The following is a 22,245-nucleotide window of genomic DNA, read 5'->3' on the forward strand; positions in this document are numbered from 1 at the left end:
CATATTGTTACTCTAGATGGCATAAGTCTGGCCTCCAGTACTACTGCAAGGAACCTTGGAGATATTTTTGACCAGAATTTGTCCTTTACCTCTGTCCTTTTTTGTCCTTTACCTCACATATAAAACAAATCTCTAGAACAGCCTTCTTCCACCTACGGAACATTGCCAAAATTAGGAGCATCCTGTCTCAAAGTGATACCGAAAAACTGGTCCATGTATTTGTTACCTCTAGGTTGGACTACTGTAATTCCCTACTTTCAGGATGCCCCAGTAACTCCCTAAAGAGCCTGCAATTAATCCAAAATGCTGCAGCAAGAGTGCTGACTGGAACTAGCAAGAGAGATCATATTTCACCTTCACTAGCTTCTCTCCATTGGCTTCCCATTAAATCTAGAATAGAATTTAAAACCCTGCTTCTTACATATAAAGCTCTGAATGGTCAGGCTCCATCATATATAGAAGACGAAGATATTGAAGAAGTTTTCCAGTGTGCAGCTACTGGTCCTACCAACCTGCCCGAAGTTTTGTTTTTGCCTTTGTTGCTCTTTTCTTTTCTCCCTTCACTTTCCACTCACCCCAACCGGTCTAGGCAGATGGCCGCCCACCCTGAGCCTGGTTCTGCTGGAGATTTCTCCCGATAAAGAGAGTTTTTCCTCTCCACTGTTGCCTAGGGCTTGATCCAGGGGGATTTGTTGTCTCTCATCTAATTATTAAAAGGTGTAGCTAGCTAGAGCACAAACTCTTTTGGTAGTTGTGAACAATGGCTTTGACTCTGCATTTTTTATATAAAATTTTTAGATGTCAGCCCAGTTTTATGACCCAAATCAATATGTGTGTTATTGTTATGTTGTCTTTTTCTCCTCCTCCTGTGTTTTGTGTGGGTGTGTTTTTATGAGGGTGTGTCTGAGGGGGTTGGGTTGAGCCACAGGTAGTCCATTGGTCCATTCAAACTCAATGTCGCCACCTGATTGGACAGGATGGAGCGTCCTTCTCCATTTATAACCGATGACAGCAGCCAAGCGCCCCGACCTCTTCCACTCCCAACCAACCCAGCATTCTGTACACGACTACTGGACTTACAGGGAGCTTCTCACTTTGTTTTGTAATTTGGAATTTTCTGTAAAAATTGTAAACAGAACTCACTGTAAATTATTGAGCACAAACTAGCCACAGTAGGAGTGAGAAGCCCTTTTTGTTACTACCTTTTCTCCTGTTTTGGGCGAGTTCAGGTTAGGCACCCTGTCATTTGTTTCTCATTTAGTTGTTTGTTTATGTTAAATTAGAGTCCACACAACAGATTTTAAACATTTCCTCTTAGGAAGCTACTTTGATCAGAAAAGCAGCCATGACAAGTCGAGGAACAATCTATTAAATAACAAATCCCAGGCCATGAAAACATGAATCATAGGTCAAATGATGTAGCTGACATTATCACTGTGAAATGTGAAATGTCTATTATGGCAAAAATGACAAAGTTCATGACTCATTGACACTGATGAAAAGCCTCAATACATCTGTGCTGTTTAAGGATTTGTATTTGTAAATGTGAATTCAGATTTTATGCATAAACGTTCAAAAACAAATATGTTTTTTTTTTTCACTGAACAAAACCTTATTAATGTGTTCATGTAAATAAAATTTGGACTATATTAACTCCAAAGTACTGTAATTAAAGTAGAAATAAAGGTTTTGAATGTCAGATTTGAGCATTTAGGTCTGTAATTAGAACGTCTGTGACAGCAACACAATTTATAATGTGAATTACTAACAGGTTGAAAATGGCTGTCAATGTATTAATTTGAACAAGCCTCTGACGAATAGTCTACACAGAGTTTCCATGTTGAGTGAGTAACATTTATTCCATGAACTTACAGTAATCAATGAAAGCTAAAGAACTTTTTGTCCAGGTGTGAATCACGTTTTGAAGTTTGTAAGTAACCTGGTCAAAGTGATACTAAACGCTGATTACTGAGTCTACATTTATTCGGCCGACAGTATTTTTATCACTGTCAGATGTTAAATGCATTGTGAGAAGTGTTTTTTCATATTTTCAATATAAGTAACTTCCTATATTTATCATACTTCTTATTTGTAACAATTTCCCACAGAGAACAACTGGAAAACTTAATATAATGTAACAATATTGCTTCCTCCTCGTTGGTGCCACTATAGTTGCTGGTGCTCTGGGTGTTTTTTTAGCTCACCTGTACCATAAAAGCCCTGTGATCACCATCACCTGTCTGTCTCTACATCATGTTGGTCTCACAGGAGTCAGGCTGCAGTATCTTAAGTGTAATTATGAGTTTCATAGATTTTCTAAACCAGGGGTAAAAAAAAGCATAAATCATAGGATTTAGACACGAGTTCAAATAGTACAAACATAATACAAAAGCAGCAGCTGAAGCGTTCATCTGACTATCTTGGGCTGTAAGAGTCACACAGTAATATGGACAGAGACATATTAGAAACACGACTACAACAACACCGAGAGTCCTGGCTGCTTTCAGTTCAGACTTTTTCACAGCTACCTTCACTGAACGCTGGAGTGAGACAGCAGCAATGTGAGACCTCATGGCTCGAGCCTGAGACACAGCCACCACAAACACTCTCATATACAGAACTATGATGACAGTGATGGGGATTATGAAGAAAATAATAGTATCTACAATTCCAGCAATGAGGTTAATGACAAAGACACACTCTCCAAAACAGGAATTATATCTACCTGGCTGTTTCATACTATCCCTCAGACTTAAACTTGCATACATTACAGAACCAAACCAACACAGACAAACAGAGATTTTAACTGTTTTCTGTGTGATTTTAGTGGAGTAATGTAGAGGATCACAAATAGCAATGTAGCGGTCAACTGATATGAGAACCATGGTTTCTACTGACACAGCAGTAATGATTGCTGCTAGATATTGATACAGAGCACACATGAGGTCACCCAGAAACCAGCAGCCATCTATCAGCACAATTTGGCAGAGTATGAGGAAGCTGATGAAAAAGTCTGAGACACCCAGAGAGAGAAGGAGGAGGTTGGTGGGAGTGTGGAGCTGCCTGGAGAGAAAAAACAGCACTGTATTCATGATTAGTGATGATAGCAATTATCATTCAGATCAAATCAGACAAAAAGTTTAAAACACAAAACATTACTTTTTTTCATGAAATGATATCAAGTGATTAATTTCTTTACTACAAACTCGTTTCTATTTAATTTAATATAATTGTAATTCTAATAGGTTTGATGATTTAAAAAGTATGTAGATACTTGAAGTGGGAGATGGAGATTATGACCAGAAGGTTGAGAAAAGCTGTGAGCAGAGAGACAGAGAACAGCAGAATGTATGTCAGCATGGTCTCAAAGTGAGGACGCTTTGTCTTCATACAGGAGGCGTTGAGGAGCTGTGGGAAGCAGAGTTCAGTTTCCCCAAATGTCTCCATCACCAGAGAGGAGAAGCTGCTGAGCTCTCATCTCATTTATCTCCATCTACCACCTCCTCCTCTCTTTTCTTTCCATACAGATTGAAGTACTACAGTGAACCTTCTGTACTCACAATTACATTTACATTTAGTCATTTGGCACAAAGTTTTGTCTAAAGTGACTGATAAAAATAAATCTTTGAGACGTTGCTATTGAACACTGATAAGTCAACAACGTGTCCAGAGTGCTTGCAAGAATGTTTTATTAACAAAAATTTAGAAGAACAAGACTCTCAGCATCTCTGCCATGAGAAATAGCAAATACAAACATTAACCACCAACTAAAGAAGTCTCACTTCAAAAGGAGGGAAACTACAAGAAAGAAAAATGACTCGCAAGGAGCAAACTAATACTATAAACAAAACTAACTCACTAGGAGGAAACTAATGGCTACAAGAGCAGCAATTCCTTCATTGGCTTCACACAAGAAACATGGAACACCGGGTGGACCCTCATACTGCCCGGCAACCTCAACTACCAGCATTGGGTTGATCACCTTGCTGATCTCGACCAGGCCAACAAACCGAGGAGCCAGTTTGTTGTTTTCTAATCTCCGATGAAGGTCCTTGGTAGGTAACCACAGCCTTTCGCCAACTAATAGTGGGCTGCTCTCTGTTGCCCCCTCGGCAGCATACGATGAAAGCACCTATTGAGGGAACTGTCGGCTGGGAACAGAGGCGGTTGGTATCCATAGGCCACCTGAAAGGGAGAGAAACTTAGGGCAGATGGATGCAGGGAATTGTGAGTGTAAAGTGAGGGCAGCTGCTAGGCCCAGGTGGAAGGATTATTACTACACCTACATTCCTAAAATACTTTCAAATTCTTGATTCAGTCCCTCCGTTTCCCCGTTGGTCTGGGGATGGATCCCAGACAACAGACTTTCAGAGGCACCCAATGCCTTTCAGAACTCAGTCCAAAAGGCTGCGGTGAACTAAGGTCCCCACTCCGATGGTACATCCTCAGGCAGTCCATGGAGCCTGAAGAGATGCTGTATTAATAGCTCTGCAGTTTCAGTTGGTGCCTGGTGGAGCGTCTTGTTCTTCACACAGACCTCACATGCTCCCACGTGACGACGTATGTCCACATTTATGGCTGGCCACCAATATCTCTGTGCAACAAGCGCTGTAGTTCTTGTAGTCCCGGGATGGTAGGCCCGGCCTTGAGTCCATGCCCCTCACATTTTTCGGCTTTGACATAGAGCTGATTGTCCAGCCACCGTAACAGTACAGCCCTGACAAGCTGAGGCGACCCCGAGGTGGCGTTGTACCTGGCAGTAAGTCAATCGCACATTGCATGTCGCTCCAGAAGCTGCTGGTTGATTGCAGTTGCCAACTTGATCAGGCTGTGTAACAAAGAAGGTTGGTGACATGCCACCATCTCATCTTTTACACGGTCTGCTAACCCCTCATAATATTTCTCAAACAGTGGGTCGTCAGTCCATGTTGTTGAGGCAGCCTATGGAACTCAATTGTATAGTCCTTAACTGAGCAAGAGGATTGACTAATCTGCAACTCTCTGAGGAGCCGAGGGGTCAAAAACAAAAGCTAGTTCTCTAGCAAAAGCCTCAAATGATCGGCCGCATGTTGATACCTTCTCCTATTGGGATGTTTCCCCATCCAGCGCCTTCCCCGTGAGTAGCAAAATGGCATAAGCAACCTTGCGTTCCCCGATAAACAAACTCCACCTTGCTGCTTCACCAGAAAAACACTCCCGCTGTATCATTCCGCACTCAAGGGAGGCTGAGGGACTAGTCGAGCCAGGTGCCCGAATCGATGTAGGAATCTAACGCATCTAGCCTATTTGCGTTTTCCTCGACACGTTCTTGTTGTTTGACCCAATAGACCCCTTGGGCCTGCAGAGCTCCCTGCAAACCTCAAACCTCCGCAGGGTCCATGTTGGCTAGTGTGTACTTTTAAAACAAGCGGACCCAAAAGCAGAAGTCAGCAAGTGTCGGGAGTGCACACGAAAATGTTTTATTAACAGAAATTTAGAACAACAAAAGCATCTCAGTATCTGTGCCAGGGAAAAAACAGCAAAGGCTTGTCCTGTGAGTTCTGGGTCCCCAATTTTTTATGCCGGATGCCCTTTCTGATGCAACCCTCTGCAATTTCTACCGGGCCTGGGGTACAGAACTCCTGCTAAAGCGTTGATTGATGGCAGGAGCACAGTGCTCTCAGAAATTGTGAAATAGAAGAAGTCTGGAACTTCAGGATTCTTGTTAGAGTTGGACAGTGGAGACTGAAAAGCTCAGAGAGAAGCTCCCGTGTGGGGGGGACTTGGTGGTGTGGGGGGTTTGTTTGCAACCACGAGGCATTGGTGGTGCATTAAAACCAATCCTCTGGAACACAAAGGTGATCCAAAACCCGCAGTTCAGTTTTAGGTTTAAAGGCTGAGAAGAAGCATCGTGTTTTACATTCTTTCTCCATTTTGATGGTCGGTCGCTTCTTTTCTAAACTTCTTTTCTAAACTTCTTTTCTAATGGAGCCCAACAATGGCAAACACCAACAGACATTACAGTGAATAAATGCAATTCATTTATTCTTTTTATAGGATTTTTTTTTACAACAAAAACATAAACAAATTACATCTTCCTTGAAACAGTAGGTGAACACATGGAGCTATTTAACTAGGACTCTGCACTTTGTATACATGCAGCTAATATGAATTATTATTTAATGCTTACATCAACTTTTCCTGTCATTATTTTCCTCTGACCTCCAACTTTGTCCTCATAACTTTTCTTTGCTTTTCCAGTTTTACTTCCCCGGCCTTCTTCATGTAAATAGTTCCAAAGTTTGATAACTAGTTCCGACGCATTCGCTTTTTACCTGACTGACCCATTCCTCATGAGACTGGGTTTGTGGGAGCCACTTCACACAACAAACACCCAGCTACAGCTAATAGCTCTCTCATGACCCGCTCTCATTGCACTGATGTCAGGTGACTGCAAACTCTGATCTCAGAGGGATCGTTCCAATCAGAGGTGTTAAAAAACTGTGTTCGAATGGAAGCCACATCCACGCATCATGAAACACATGATGCAATCTCGGCTTATGTAACCAACAGTGAAACACTCTGCACATCGAAGAACTTTAGAGAAAACTTTCCGGTCTGTTAATAAGTGATGCCACTGTTCATTCTCTGACACCTTCTTATGTGTTTCCACTATGTTTAAATCCTTCTACATCTCACATGCAAAGTTTTGTTGCTTGTTCGAGTCCAAGCAACAAAAAAACAAAAATAATCTTTTTGGCATCAAATCGAAAAGCTTGACTTGAACCTGAAATCGGTGCGTTAAAAGTTGTTTCTTTTTGAGCCTCCATTTTTTTGCTGTGGCATAGGGATGAACTCACATCTCAACTCAAGTACAGGATTGAAGTTCCCACACAAAAGGCAAAAATAAAAGTGACTATAGTAGTTAAATGCAAAATCCTGCCTTTTGTTCAGTCGGCCCATCACTGATGCATCACACATACTTATACTGCATATTGTTTCCTCTGTATTAATAGTTTTGTAAGTTTTATGTTTGTCTTGTCAGAAACGTGTACATTTTGTCAATGTCTCAAATGAGCAGGCTACAAGAATTCCAGCCCAAAGTTCAGAATTATGGCTGATGATGCTTCATATGTGCAACTGTAAACAAAAGTATTTTTTGGGCAGATGTGATACAGTTTTGTTTCCAGCAGAGGGCAGCACAACTCACAGTTTGTCTGCTCACTGGTCAGACACTGCGGAGTGTGAAGTTGCTGCCACCATTTCGAACGAACAAAACTGTTGGCCTTATTTTCCCCTCAAAATCTTATTAGAACTTTAACAATAAAAAAAAACAAAAAGTATTTAGTAGTTATAGTTGTAGTTATTCTACTTCCTGTCTAAGTCCTGTGATATACATTTGTCACATTTATAAATGCAGCAGTGGTTCTCAGTCCTGCTGATTACCTGAGCCAGGTGTGCTCAGCCAATCAGCATTGGGTAGAGTAGGGATAGCTGGAAAACTAGCAGAGCATGACTTTTCAAGGACCAGGATTGAGAAGCTGGGGTGTAGTATACGCTGTGTGCACAATTATTAGGCAAGTTGTATTTTTGAGGATTAATTTTGTTATTGTACAACTACAGGGCTACAAAATGTTAAACCCTCAAACCTGAACATTTAAGTAATAAAAGGGAAGTTTTGGCTTTCTTAAGAGAATATCTGCATGTACACCATTATTAGGTAACTATTAGTGTGCAGAATTATTATGCAACTAAATGAAAAACAAAGATTTTCCCATCTCACCTGTTTATTTTCACCTGTTAAAGTGAAAATAATACATAAAGTTTTTATTAAATAATAATAAAAAGGGACCAATAGCCACCATTCTTTCCGATAACAGTCACAACCCTTCCAGTCATTGAGTCAGTCGGTTTCTTGATCTGGTCAGAATCGACTTTTTGTGCAGCAGCAACCAGTGCTTGAAGAAAGTGTCTTCTAAAAATTGACAGTAGGTCTGAGAGTTGATTTTGAGTCCATTTTCAACCCGAAAAGGTCCAACTAGCTCATCTTTAATAACACCTGCCTGTCTGAGTCGAAGAGGAGCTCTATGTCCGTTACTGATCCAACCACGGGCCCATCCATCTGGTCCATCAAGAGTCACTCTCATCACATTAGTCCACAAAACCTTTGAAAACTCTGTTTCAGATATTTCTTGACGTTTATGTGTCTTGTTCAGAAGTGGTCGGGTTTCAGCCTTTCTTACCTTGGCCATGTCTCTGAGAACTGAACACCCCGTACTTCTTGACACTCCAGGTAGGTTGCAGTTGTGGAACATGGCAGCACTGGAGGATAAAGGGTAGCTGGTAGCTTCATGTTTGATTCTTCTCAAATCTTTGCCGGTTAATTTGCGTCTTTTCTTCTCAACACGTTTCTTGCGACGCTGTTGACTATTTGCTACAAAACGTTTGATGGTTCTTGGATCAAGCCCCAATATCTTAGATATTTCAAGAGTGCTGCATCCCTGTGACAGACTTTTTACAATTTTTGACTTTTCAGAGTCTGTAACATTTTTCCAATAATCCAATAAGCGTTCAAATTTCTACAGCTTGGACTTGGAAATTATGGATAAAATGATGATATGGTCAAAATAATCCCTTGCCTAATAATTTTGGACACAGTGTATGTGGCAGGAAGCTGCAGAAACGATGCCTGAGATGCTCTGAGTCTCATTATTGTCAGTGTTACACCTAAATGCAACCTGCTGCTGTCCTTAAACCACAGGACACAAGGATTTGGGCTTAGTCCCAGCAGGGTACTGGCCTGTCCCGAGTCTCACCCTTCCTCCCACCTTCACACCCTGCAGGATTAGGTGCCCCCACTGTGGGATCAGAAACCGGCCCAACATAGTAAATCCACGAACCATAAACTGCTAAAGTGGGACAAGGGGTCAACATGAAAAATGGCTACAAATAAAGAAAGTAAATATTCATAGTAGTAAATACAATATGCATGTGTGCGAACACTGTAGTGAGCAAAAATAAAAACAGTAATAGAGCTGTAATATTTCAAATCAATAAAATATCCAATCAGAAGTAGCAGCTGGGCAGTTGAAAGTAAAATATTTCTTTTAGAATCGAATTATTTGAGAACCAGATCAGATTTTTGAAAACTGTCATCTTAACCTGTGCTGATGCACATCACTCACTGTAAGGACTGTACACAGTGCAGCTTCACTAAAGCTCCATGTTATGACGTCATGGTGCCACGTTTGTTGCAGCAGCAGGAAGCATCATCACTTTGGACAGTCTGTGTCTCCCCCTGCTGCTGGGCCTCAGTGGTGCAACAGAGGGACACTCGGAGACCAGCTGCTTCAATCCATCTATGTAGGCACAGTATATATAAATACATAGATGTATGGATTTTATGAGGTTATAAATATTGATGCAATAATGTGTAGGTAAAGGTGGACCTGAACAACTGCTTCGTATATAATAATACATCAGCCTTTATTAGCTGCTTATATTTTGTATTAAAAAGTATTACAGTGGAAATACTCAAGTATCGAAGTAATTCAAAATGTTCTTGAGTGAACGTACGCGGCATTTATCTTGGTTCTCTTCTTCGAAGGTTTAGTAAGTAACTCAGGCTAAAATAATCCTCTGAATTTGGTCCTCAGAAAGCCGCCCGAGGATTGATTTGTTTATGATGGAGGTAGTTACATAGTATTTGTGATTTTCAAAGAAATGAGGCAATATTTGAAACCATGATCAGCAAATTAATATTGGCTGTTACAAATCCTCCCAGCATGCATTGGGGTCGAATAATCACATACAAGTATTCACACTTTTTTCTGCATTTTATTACTTTTGAGAAAGAATTTTTCCTCATGGTCTTCAATCATGTTGTCAGCACAAATATTTCCACTAATGAGCTTCTCCCTCACAAGTATGTAAGACCTTCAAAAGTGTTATTAAGCCTGTGAGGAATATTGTTACTTAAATCTTTATGAGCAACATCAATTAAATTAATAAAACATCTGATGACACAAAGTCTATATGTTGTGTCTTCACTGATTCTATAAAAAATTAGAGTAGTTGTTGAATTTTTTCTTTAGCTCAAATTATCACAAAACCCAGACTGATACTTTTTGTAGGCAAAAAACTTGTTTTGAATATATAAAGTTACTTCAACAGATTCTTATCTTTAGGAAACTGAGGACTTGTTGAGATACAAACCACTGAGATCCAATCAAAAGGTAGAGAAAACTTCATCAACTAAACCTTCATATCAGTACGTTTTATATAAATATCAGCCGCTGAGTGATCGATTCGAGTTCGGGTTTGAGTTCATGAGAGACAAAGACAAAGATCAACAACTCAAAGTTTATTAATGTACCAAAATGTGATTAGTATTATTTACACTGGAAACGATAACAACAAACAAACCAAAAAAAAAAAAAACAGACATGAAGAGAGAACTTATTCTCCCGTCTCCAGGAATGACAGGGTCTCATTCGACGAATTTACCGAGGATATCTCCATCTCGGAACAGGTAGTACTCCTAGTGGACAAAAACGAAGAAGTTACACCAATGAAGGCACAAAGAACTAACGTGAACTGATTAAGGTAAAAAAAAAAAAAAAACTGACCTTGTCGTCCAGAAGGACTTTAGTGCCTCCGTACTCTGGCAGAAGAACTTTCTCTCCAACCTTCACATTGACCGGCAACAAGTTCCCTTTCTAGGAAAAAAGTTACACGAGCGTTATGAAGTGAATCAGGTGCAGTTTCCTATTATGGTCAAATTAAAATACTGGAATAAAGTTGTACTTGAAACTACAGTATGTAACATTAGAAGAGAGCAGAGGAGGTTTGGGTGAACAGTACTTCAGTACATGTACTTACCTCTACTTCTTAAAGTACAAATAAAGATCTATCAAACAATAGTACCCACACCAGCACACATCACGGTGGAGCTTTGTAAATGACTAAATGATAAAAATAGCTGCTGATCATTGACTTGTTAATTAATCGTTGAAGCTCTAGATCTGATGGCATCTGCTGGAGGTAAGAAGTTAGACGGCACCGCTCAAAACCAAACTGCTATAATTCTCTCTAACGAAACGTGCACTGGAGGAGGCTTGAGACTTACCGGGTTAACAGAGCCGGGACCTACTGCCACTACTGTGGCCTGCAGCACTTTGGCTTGAGACTTCTCTGGCAGCATGATGCCTCCTTTCGTCACGGTCTCCGCTGTGAGGCGCTCCACCAGCACCCGGTCAAACAAGGGGAGGAATTTTCGGAAGGCCTGCGAGTGTCCACAGAGACAGGAAGTAAGCCAAACGCTTGCATTAAGAAATCCCACTTCACTTGTAAAAAAACGCAGAACACAATATGACCACTGGGGGGCGTCCGTGAGTCAGACTCAGTGTTTGTGTTACACAAACCCAGAGACAGTGGACCCCTGACCCCTTTACTTGGACTTCAAAGAGTGTTAAGCAACATTTGCAGGCAAATACTGGCAAAATAAAACCTCCACGTGATTTGATACAGCCTAATATTCCTATGACTGTCTGTGGTGGGACATTTAGCAAGTACAATTGTAGGTGCTTGTGGAGGTTTGGATTATACTGAATAAATAGTTTTATCTCGTGACGTGTACTTGTGCAGATGCCAGAAAAATGCTCTCCAAAAGCTTGATTCCACTTCGACTCGGTTATGAATTGGGTGGAGGTCTTCAGCTTGATCAATGCTTCTGCACTGAATCTACTCAGAGCCCACACTGCTGTGAGCATTTGTACTTGGACACTGGCGCGTCCGTGTCACTCGCTGCAAAAGCATCAAACCCCTAGTTGTACTTTTACTTGTAACAGTTTATAGTAATGTACTAAATACAGTACAGCTTCTGAATACATCTTTCAGTTGTTCTACTACAGTGAACTTAGTTAAAATGTACTTTTTCTAAATACAATAATCTGGTTAAAATTCAGAAATCATTACTCAGCCAAAGTGGATTGTCTGTCCTGTTGACACCAGAATGGGGGGAGGGTAGGTTAAGTTTTAACTTAGATAAGTCAGAAGCTACTTTTCTGTTCCAAACGTTTGTAACAAAAGTCGACTTGTCTTCATTATGTCCACTGTCGCGGATGGATAACATGACTGAGCGAGGACAAACTGCACATGTAGCAATGACCTTGGGTGAAGGTTGTCTGGTGGTGAGAATTTATTTAGACGCCAGAAAAGCAGGGCATGATGAAAAGAAAAAAAAAAATCTGTCCCATGGAGAGACAAGTCCTGCTGACTTCACTGATAATCTACTGATGATCTTTGCCACTAGAGGATAACATCGGAGGCCAGTGAGTCCAATTTTCCAGAATCTTCTTTTCCCACTTTGCATGAGATGGGAGGAGACTTGCATCAGATAGCTGGGCTTAACCTCACATATTGGAGCTTTCAGTTATTATTCTGTAGTTTTTCTAACATTTTCTTTACTTTGCACATTGCAACATACAATGTTCTCAAAGAAATTTATAAACCTCAGTAGAATTTAACAAATACTGGAGCAAATCCATTTAAAGGTGCTTTAAATTCTATCAGGGCACTGGCAAACGCGACGTTAAAGGTTCGATCCCCGGCTCCTCCAGTCCATGTCTAAGCACCTTTGAGCAAGGTACGGAACATCACAAATAGCTGCACATGGACACATGGACTGCATCCTTCCTGACGGTGTGTGTGTGTGTGTGTGTGTGTGTGTGTGTGTGTGTGTGTGTGTGAGAGAGAGAGAGAGAGAGAGACACCAACGCTACATACGTGCATTTAGCATTAAAACACCGTAAGGAGTTACATCAGAGAGCAGTGAATTTAGTGGTTACAGCATCGGGTTTTTAACAATAAAGCTCGTATCTCTAAATGATGATGAGATACACAAGTCGGCCTTCAGCAAATGTATCTTAAAATTCCCTGCTTGACCTTGTCAATGGATGTTACACATGGCTAACACACCATTAGCTAGCTGCTAACGTTACCTGACCCAGATGGTAAAACACATTTAGAGATAAGTGACTATTTTGGACCCGCTGGATTAGTTTTAGAATTCTGTGGGTTTCGTTACAAACACTGACAGCTTTAAGACAAAGTGTCTCACCATTTGTGGAGAGCTGAGAATCTGCGTAGAACTGCAGCCGGTTTCACCGCGAGAAAGGCTCTGACACACCGAGGAGACTCTGCTCTCTCCACGTGAGGAAATCTCCAGAAAGTGCATGCGCAGTACTCGCCCTTAACTTTATTTAAAAAACCTTTATTAACAAATAGTACTTTGTACAAGCAAAAACGTAAACTTGACATAGAATAAGTTCATCAGCGATGGAAGAATTGTACTTGTATAATAATGATAATTTACAATATCTGTTTAATGCACCGTATTTACCATACTGTAATATAATAAACTAAACCCAACTAACACATAAACGCATCATTAATGTTCTAACGATACACACCATTCTCCATGTGGATACCTTTAGTATTTAGGGCATAGTTTGATGCCAATAATTTTATCTAAGGACTGCATTGTTTCATATTTCGGAGAAAAAAATATTTATGATGCACATGCCTGTTATCAACACAATTAAGTTTAATGTAATTAATTAATGTTAATTATATTACACACCTTTAATATTTATGAGTACGAATGATGTCCAGAGAGAATGTTTCGAGCAGGTCCTAAGTATTTCAACTTGGGGAAAGGCATTTAGAGATTTGATCATAATACATTTTCCCCATTTTAGTTGTTTAGTTGTTTTGTTAAAAAGCAGAAAACTGAATATTTGTCATTTACGTTTTTACATTCTCAGTTCCTTTTTTTCAATTACCCCTCTGCTTTGACTTGTACTGTTACTGTGGTGTTAATAAAGTTGAAGTTGAAAAAACCTTTATGAACTACCAGAAAATTCTAGTAGAACTATTATACAATATTTACCGCTAAGTATCAGCATGTATTTATACAGATTAGCCGGTGAGACAAAAATATATATGGGGGTTATTTTTTTAACAGATTTAAGAAACTCCTTTCTCATTCAAACGCTTTAAAGTTGCAGTAATATTGCACCATATCAACTTTGACCTTTGTTTTTTTTCCTCCAATGGCACGCGAGAAGTTTCTGGAACCGCCCGCCCGGGAACGAGCATTGACAAATATTCTAAATAAAATATTAACGACTACTTAAGTTATTTACACTTTACAGCACTGTGTAATAACAATAAAAAAACTATAAAGTCTATATGTGTGCGTTTGGATCCGTCACCAAAAGCAATAAGCTAATTTTCCAGCTAGTCGCTTGTTATTCGTGGTGCGGGGCGTACCGGTAAATTACCCGGATGTGATAGGCCATGTGCAGTCTCCTCTCGGTTGCAGCATACGACTGTCCTCTTCTGCTGTCGTTATATCATTCCGTCTTTCAGACCCTGTAGCTACTACAAGCGTTTTTCCCCCCCATCACAAGTAAGTGCTGACATTTTATTAACTTTTTAAAAAAGCTGCGTAGCTAACATTGCGCAATGTACTGATTTGGTTGACGCGAGGATTTTAATAGCATTTTTGCCGTTAGCTAACGTTAGGAGGTTATTGTGAGTAGCGACTTTTCAGGAGGTGTAACGCAGACTTTCATTCGAAACCGCGAGGACATACATGTTAGAATCCTCGTATCCATTTTACTTAGCTGCTCAGGTGTTTTCGTGACTACCTGTCTTCTTTAAATGACGTTACGCACCGTATTATCAGGAGTGTCGAGTGGTAAATTCTCCTGCGTGATTTTCCGTTGTGGGCAGCTTAATATGGGAAGATGAGCCTTAACACTGTAAGACTTTAACATCAGTTGCACCATTTACGTAATTGGTGATTAGACAGTGTCTCAGGGAGTCTGGTGGTCTCTCATGATCCTGATTTGATCAGGGATGGCGTGGAAGTTCCGCACACGCTTCTGCAATGTGACCTTGTGCGGGCACACGTGGGCTAACAGGGAAGAGCGCTGGTGGATCAATGTATCCTTGTAACATCAGGGCACATATTTAAGACTTTTTTTTTCTTTTTTTTTTTTTGTATTTTTCAGGAAGTAAATTTAGAATTGGAAGGCAAATTATATTGAGTACCTGTGGCATAAAATGAATCACTTTGTTAGGAGCATTAACCTGTATCAATCCTCCCTTCAAGGTCTTGCAGAATAGTTGTTTACCCACCGAAATTTTCGAGAAACGTCCTTGGTGTCGGAGTCCACAAATGCAGTACTCGGACTGCACCTCTGCGTTTACTTGGCATTGACTCTGAAAACGTCCTCCATCACTATCTGTTCCAACTGTAGGTACTGTTCATGGTCAACAGAACTAAATCGTTTTTACCCTTTTTAGACATTTGTCAAAACAAGAATTTCAAAGCTTCACTTGTTCCATCTCCTTAGATCTAGGAAATGATTTTCTATTTTTCAAATTCGAGCATAAACCTCTTGAAATAATCCAAAGAACACAAATGTGGTTACATCAAGAAGAACAAACAAATTAAATTACTGTCTCAACAACACATGGCATCTGTTACATCTCCCCAAAACTAACAAGTTTAATACATTAACCTTGTATTTGCTGTGCACAATAGCACAACAAAGTAACATAATGACAAAGAAACGAGCATAAATAGGTAAACGTCTGGATTTGTTAAAAGGAATTACATCTGATGGGACTTAGCAAATTATCCCAGTTTAAAAGCACTTATATTTTAAGTAGAATCTCTTTTGAATGGGGCAGCAGTTGGTAGAGTAGCCGCCTACTGACTATAGGGTCGGAGGCCCTGCTCTTACCAGTCACCTGTCAAAGTGTCCCTGGGCAAGACACTGAACAGCCCATTCCCAATGCTGCGCAGTGCCGGCAGAAATTGGGGAGGGATGCGTCAGGAAGGGCATCCGACGTTTAAAAACTGTGCCAAGTTGACATGTGGACAAATGATCCGCTGTGGCGGCCAAAAGGACGACCAAAAAACCCCAAAACAGAATCTTGAGAGACTAGAAACTTGATAGGTGGTCAGCATGTAAAACAGCAAAGTCATGGGTAATTTCTTCTTTCTGTTGATAAATGCTCGTCCGTGGTTGTGCTGGAACTTTTCATTCATTCACTGTTCTATACCACAAGTGACCACTAGGAGCACGGTTGACCTTTGTCATACATAATCCCTCCTCCTGTCACACTAGGGGGAGGATTGAAGAGGTTTAGAGAATAATTGTTCAGGTGGACTTTGACTTCTTCTGCCATGAACATTCAGCATTCAGCCTTCCAAAAAGCTTCACTGAGTTGTTGCAGATTAACTTTCATTCTTCAAACTACAGAAAAAGCTTTACTATTGTTGTAATTGAGGACACAAACATTTACAAATGCATGTAAATAAGAAATGTATTTGGTTTGAAATTTGTCTGTATGTAACCCATCCCACTGGGGGGCAGCAGTGGGCAGCCACAGATGGCCTTAAAAGAAACATGTGGTTTCAGGAATGTTGCATGTCTTTTCTTTCTATAGAGATGTTTCGTTTGCCAACCATCATGAAGCAGGTGAGGCCCGTGTGCCGTGCACTGGCTCCTCACTTGACACGAGCCTACGCCAAGGATGTGAAGTTTGGAGCTGACGCTCGCGCCCTCATGCTGCAAGGAGTAGACCTACTGGCTGATGCTGTGGCCGTCACCATGGGCCCAAAGGTAATCTTGGATTTAGGTATCATCTGGTCTAAAAGACAGAAAGCATAGACTTTGGACTTTCGTACGATTGGGTATCAGATATAAAATTTTCTCTGTCTAGTATTACGCTAAAATGTAGAGTAAATTTGTTGAACCCTACAGAAATGGGGTTGTTCATCTTTATTTGGTGTCACTGACTCAACTGTCACTACTTTTTTCTCCACAGGGCCGCACTGTCATCATTGAGCAGAGCTGGGGCAGCCCTAAGGTCACCAAGGATGGTGTGACGGTGGCCAAGGCCATTGACCTGAAAGACAAGTACAAGAACATCGGTGCCAGGCTGGTGCAGGACGTGGCCAACAACACCAACGAGGAGGCCGGTGATGGCACCACCACTGCCACAGTGCTGGCTCGCGCCATTGCCAAAGAAGGCTTTGACACAATCAGCAAAGGCGCCAACCCTGTGGAGATCCGGCGTGGAGTCATGATGGCTGTAGAAACCGTCATCAATGAGCTGAAAAGGCTCTCCAAGCCGGTGACAACCCCAGAGGAGATCGCACAGGTTAGTACTGCAAAGTCATATGTAATGAAATTTGTTAAGGTAAGAAATTTTGTAATTTATCAGTGAATCAAATTGCAGAGTTAGATGGTGATGGACCTAAAGCGAATTATAAACCAAATCCGCAGCTTAATGAGCTCATTTAGTGTTTGGACCACTCACTGCTCTCATATTGTCAATCTCCACCAGAGCAGGCTGTGCACTAGCTGCTCAGCAGTAAACAGCAGACAGACCCAGTTAGAGAATAGCTGGTATCAGATCTGCCTCTTTAAGGTGTTTAGAAAGTCTTCACATTGATGTTATATCTCTTTCCAATCGGCCAAAGGTAGTAATGTAACACCCATGGGTTTTTCATGTGATTATTTCAAGCTAACCCTGTCTGGATAATCTGCATCGACATTGTTCCAAAACTTCAGCTGTTATGCGTGTAAATTAAAATCTGGACCATAAATATGTTAGTTTGTTACTTGTTAACCCACCTGGTCATCAGCTTCTGCCGCATACTCGATGTGTTAAATGATTAATGATTTGGCTGGAAAGGACTCGTGAGACTGTCAGATTCTCACCCAGCCTGATTCTTACTATTGCTACTGGTGGTCACTGACACCTTTTTGTGACTTTGGTATGACCAAGGCATGAAACGGTTATTAAATTGCATCTGTCTTATTACAATGCTGTGTGAAGTCTTCAGATCACATAAACTACTCGACTGGATTTAAATTTACTCAGAATGATTATCTTTGTGCTGCTGTATGTTTCAATGAGCAGCATCTTTCAAGGTGCTTTGTTCACAGTTCATTTTTTGCACGGTAAATGATGTCCTCTGTCCTACAGGTTGCTACAATCTCAGCCAATGGTGACGTCGAGATTGGTAACATCATCTCCAACGCCATGAAGAAAGTCGGCCGCAAGGGAGTCATCACTGTCAAGGTCCGATTCAGCATTTACTCAGTCGATATGTAGAAACAGACTTGTACGGTCATTTGAGTTGACATAGTTTTTATGTATCCTACATGGCAGGATGGCAAGACTCTGCACGATGAGCTGGAGATCATTGAGGGAATGAAGTTCGACCGAGGCTACATCTCCCCTTACTTCATCAACACTGCTAAAGGTAAGCGTGCCCACATTTTGTTCTAGTCCTCCTTGTGCTTTGTAACAACATTTACTGAACTTCACCAGGCCATGCCAAATATAGATTTGCCTGTGAAATCTGTGTCTGTCTTCCTCAGGTCAGAAGTGTGAGTTCCAGGATGCGTACCTGCTTCTGAGTGAGAAGAAGATCTCGAGTGTGCAGAGCATCGTGCCCGCTCTGGAGATCGCCAACCAGCACCGCAAACCTCTGGTTATTATATCTGAGGATGTGGACGGAGAGGCCCTGAGCACCTTGGTTCTTAACAGGTACACAATGTTTGTGCCCTAGTGCCAGTGAAGTAGAGACACTGAAGAGAGTATTTAAATGGGAATTAAAATGTGGTGTTTTTGCAGGCTAAAGGTTGGGCTTCAGGTGGTGGCTGTTAAAGCCCCAGGCTTCGGAGACAACAGGAAGAACCAGCTGAAGGATATGGCCATCGCCACAGGGGGCACTGTAAGTCCACTTTTCAATCCAGGATGTTACAGGTTTAGAAATTTCTTGAAATCTTTACATTCACTTTCTCAACAACAGGCCTAAGAAGGGACAGTAGAGTCTACAAATTTAATTTTCCTCTTATGTGAAGGTGTTTGGAGACGAGGCTCTGGGTCTGGCTCTCGAAGACATCCAGGCTCATGACTTCGGTAAAGTCGGCGAGGTGCAGATCACCAAAGATGACACCCTGTTGCTGAGGGGCGGAGGCAGCCCGGCTGAAGTTGAGAAACGGGCAGCAGAGATCGCTGAGCAGCTGGAGAACACCACGAGCGACTACGAGAAGGAGAAGCTCAACGAGAGGCTGGCCAAGCTGTCCGATGGAGTGGCTGTGCTCAAGGTAGCGCTCGGATAGAAAATCGCTGACTGATCCGCGCGGCTCTGCTGTCGAGACGTAAAGCTGAAATGCACGTTCTCCATTTCAGGTGGGAGGGACGAGTGATGTGGAGGTGAATGAGAAGAAGGACCGTGTGACAGACGCTCTGAATGCCACCCGGGCCGCTGTGGAGGAGGGGATCGTACTAGGTGGAGGCTGTGCTCTGCTGCGCTGCATCCCGTCCCTCGACAGCCTCAAGCCTGCCAACGCCGACCAGAAGATTGGTGAGTAAAACCCAGGGGCAAATTTTATGTAGACACATCAGTAATTCCTAAGATAATTTTAAAATCAATTAAATTTGAAATTGTATTACTGAATATCACGTAATTATTGGGTAAAATGCCTGAGTAGGAATCACCTATGAATACCTGGTTTCCCTTTTAGTTTATACCGTAGATTGTTTTTCATCATTTGAGGTTCTGATAACTAACGAAATCCAACTAAATTCTACCATGAAAGTCATAGTTATGAAAGTCACTAAATGTTTTTCCGAACAGGTGTGGACATCATCAGACGGGCGCTCCGTATCCCCGCCATGACCATCGCCAAGAACGCAGGTGTAGAGGGCTCACTAGTTGTGGAGAAGATCCTGCAGGGACCACCTGAGATTGGCTATGACGCTATGCTGGGAGAGTATGTCAACATGGTGGAGAAGGGCATCATCGACCCCACCAAGGTACAGTGCAGCTGGTTGATTGGACTTTGTTTCTGTAACATCTTTGAATTAGGTTCATTGAATTCACAGACAATTGGACCGAAAATAAACAGCTGAGTAAAACGTACTCTGTCAGACACAAATGAAATTGAAATTGTCTCCGTCTACAGGTGGTCAGGACGGCACTGTTGGACGCGGCGGGCGTTGCTTCTCTTCTCTCCACTGCTGAGGCTGTGGTCACCGAGCTTCCCAAGGAGGAGAAGGAGATGCCGGGAGGCATGGGGGGCATGGGAGGTATGGGCGGAATGGGAGGCGGCATGGGCTTCTAAGCCAGTCTTCCCGCCTCGTTGCTGTACAGACTGAACGGCAGAGCAGTGCTGGGGGAGGCCAAGGAACAATAAATCCTCCCGAATGCCTCCACCAGACTCGGCCCACACTGACTGACTAGCCGTGAGTACGTTGGAGCTGATCACATCTTTTCATTCTACCTCCTGCCTCTCTGTCTGGGTTCCTGGACTGCTCTGTCCAGTTTACCCAGTCTGGAGGAGGAGGAGATCCCATAAAGCCTAGTTACTACACCCTCTGCTCCAAAAACTCTGTGCAGTGACCATCAACATGTGCACAAAACTCATAGTTCATTATTTAAAAAGCTCATCCATGTGATCTCCGTAAGAGGTAGTGAAGCGCTGACAGTGTTTACTGTTAGAAACTAACATTGATGTGTACGACTACAGGGCTTGTACAAGAAAAGATGCCTAGCCAGGAATGTGTCTATCCTTTATTTTTGTCATAGTACTTTTGGTAATTCTTTTGTTTTATATATCTGTCTTATTTTCTTTGTCTGGCTAATGTTGTGCGGGGAAGAATCTGTTATTTGTTGTAATTAAACTACTTTTGTTACAGAGTTTGAGCATTTTCTTTCTCTGGACTGATGTGTTAACATTGTGTGATGGAGGGCAGATCACCTCCTACCTGAGCACAGCTCGAGTTTCAACAGGAGCCTGTTTAAAATCTGTTTGCTACTTTTCAAGCCTTCGAGTCATTTCCGTGCACGCAGCTAACCGTGACATCCTTGATGGCTGATTGTGAGACTGAAGAACTGTAGACCATTCAAGGTCTCGGCTGCAAATGTGAAAACCGTTGGTGTCCTTGTGCTGTGAAACCCTGACCTTCATTTGTGCAACACTGCAAACGCATCTAACCTCTGCATCAACTACAATTCACCAAAAACTACAGACAGTATTCTTCTTGCACTCAGCAGGTGGTTTCTTCTCCACATTAACCGAATATTCCTTTGCAGAATCTCATAGTGATTGTTTGACTTCTTTTGTACAATGTTCACATTCATTAATGGGGTGGTTTGTTTGTTTTGTTTTTTTTTTAATAAACTAAATTGTTGTTTATCACTCAGATTCTTTAGGCTTTTTTTTTTTTTTAAATCACTCAAATGGAGCTGTCATTCATGTTCATGCTAAATTCTGAACATCAGGGTGTTCAGCAAGCCAAACCAAATTAAATCCCAACCTCACTAGCCAGAAACTGACCATTGATGAATTTGTAATTCCACTTTTCTGACAAGTCAGTACTTTAAAAAAAAAAATCTAAACTTAGGGGAAAAAAATCACCTTTTCTCATACTGATGCTTCAACTCTCAGTATATAAATATCCATATTAATTCAGAACTAGAGAGAAAAAGTGATGGTGGCCCATTTGAAAAACTACTCAACACTTCTTGAAGATGCAGAAATCTGACCAGTTGCTCCAAACTGCTTCATAATTTGCAAAGAATATGGAAATATAATTGCCCCACTAGGCCAAACAGCTTTTGTGGAGCTTTTGATTGGAGTTTTCTAGGTGTCATGATCCTGTAAATGTTCAAACTGTCCTGTTCATCGTAACAGTAGCTGAAAAGCGAAACCTCATCCGAGGTTTTGAGCTTGAACACGTGATCTTCAAACTTTAAATTGAAAATCTGCAAGTAAAGCTAAACTTACCCCTGTGTAACAGGGCAAAATAACATTTGAAAATCTATTAAAATAATTTGAGTGCATTTAAAAATGGAGCACAGATGCAATTAAAGTGTAAGAATAATAAAATGTGACCTTTTCCAGCAGCGGCATTTCTAAACCTTATGCCTGACTGTGTGTTGTGCAGGTGGCAGATCTATTCTTACTAGTCACATGGTGATGACGCTATTTCAATCCAGTCCAGAGGGCAACACAGCTCCTTGTGGCAGTAACGAGAAATACAAAGTTTTTTACAAAAAATAGTTTATACATCATGCAGTCGGTACATTTTTCTCCATCCCATCAAATACACATTATCGTTAAAACCAGTGTGTGTATAGGTCTTTCTTATTCCAGCTTCAAA

At 41.4% G+C, this 22,245-nt stretch overlaps 3 protein-coding genes across 3 annotated transcripts; 1 reads left to right on the forward strand and 2 right to left on the reverse strand.

The window, feature by feature from the left end:
* Positions 1–2,246: 2,246 nt before the first annotated feature.
* On the reverse strand, positions 2,247–3,104 carry LOC137132953 (trace amine-associated receptor 13c-like; the record flags this gene model as incomplete). Its single annotated transcript, XM_067515988.1, has 1 exon — positions 2,247–3,104. A coding segment is annotated over one exon (858 nt), but the record flags the coding sequence as incomplete, so codon positions are not given.
* Positions 3,105–10,327: 7,223 nt separating this feature from the next.
* On the reverse strand, positions 10,328–13,250 carry hspe1 (heat shock 10 protein 1). The gene is made up of 4 exons (XM_067516817.1): positions 13,100–13,250; positions 11,108–11,263; positions 10,608–10,697; positions 10,328–10,519 (listed from the first exon to the last, which is right to left on the reverse strand). Exons 1-4 carry the CDS (start codon positions 13,214–13,216, stop codon positions 10,469–10,471), a joined length of 414 nt encoding a protein of 137 aa, XP_067372918.1. The 5' UTR covers positions 13,217–13,250; the 3' UTR covers positions 10,328–10,468.
* Positions 13,251–14,296: 1,046 nt separating this feature from the next.
* hspd1 (heat shock 60 protein 1) lies at positions 14,297–20,779 on the forward strand. The gene is made up of 11 exons (XM_067516812.1): positions 14,297–14,452; positions 16,507–16,682; positions 16,888–17,223; positions 18,055–18,150; positions 18,241–18,334; positions 18,453–18,621; positions 18,709–18,808; positions 18,939–19,184; positions 19,270–19,444; positions 19,718–19,896; positions 20,046–20,779. The coding sequence occupies exons 2-11, from the start codon at positions 16,509–16,511 to the stop codon at positions 20,202–20,204; spliced, it is 1,728 nt and encodes a 575-aa protein (XP_067372913.1). The 5' UTR covers positions 14,297–14,452; positions 16,507–16,508; the 3' UTR covers positions 20,205–20,779.
* Positions 20,780–22,245: the final 1,466 nt, after the last annotated feature.

The sequence above is a fragment of the Channa argus genome, chromosome 9 (assembly GCF_033026475.1).
Source record: "Channa argus isolate prfri chromosome 9, Channa argus male v1.0, whole genome shotgun sequence".
NCBI lineage: Eukaryota > Metazoa > Chordata > Actinopteri > Anabantiformes > Channidae > Channa > Channa argus.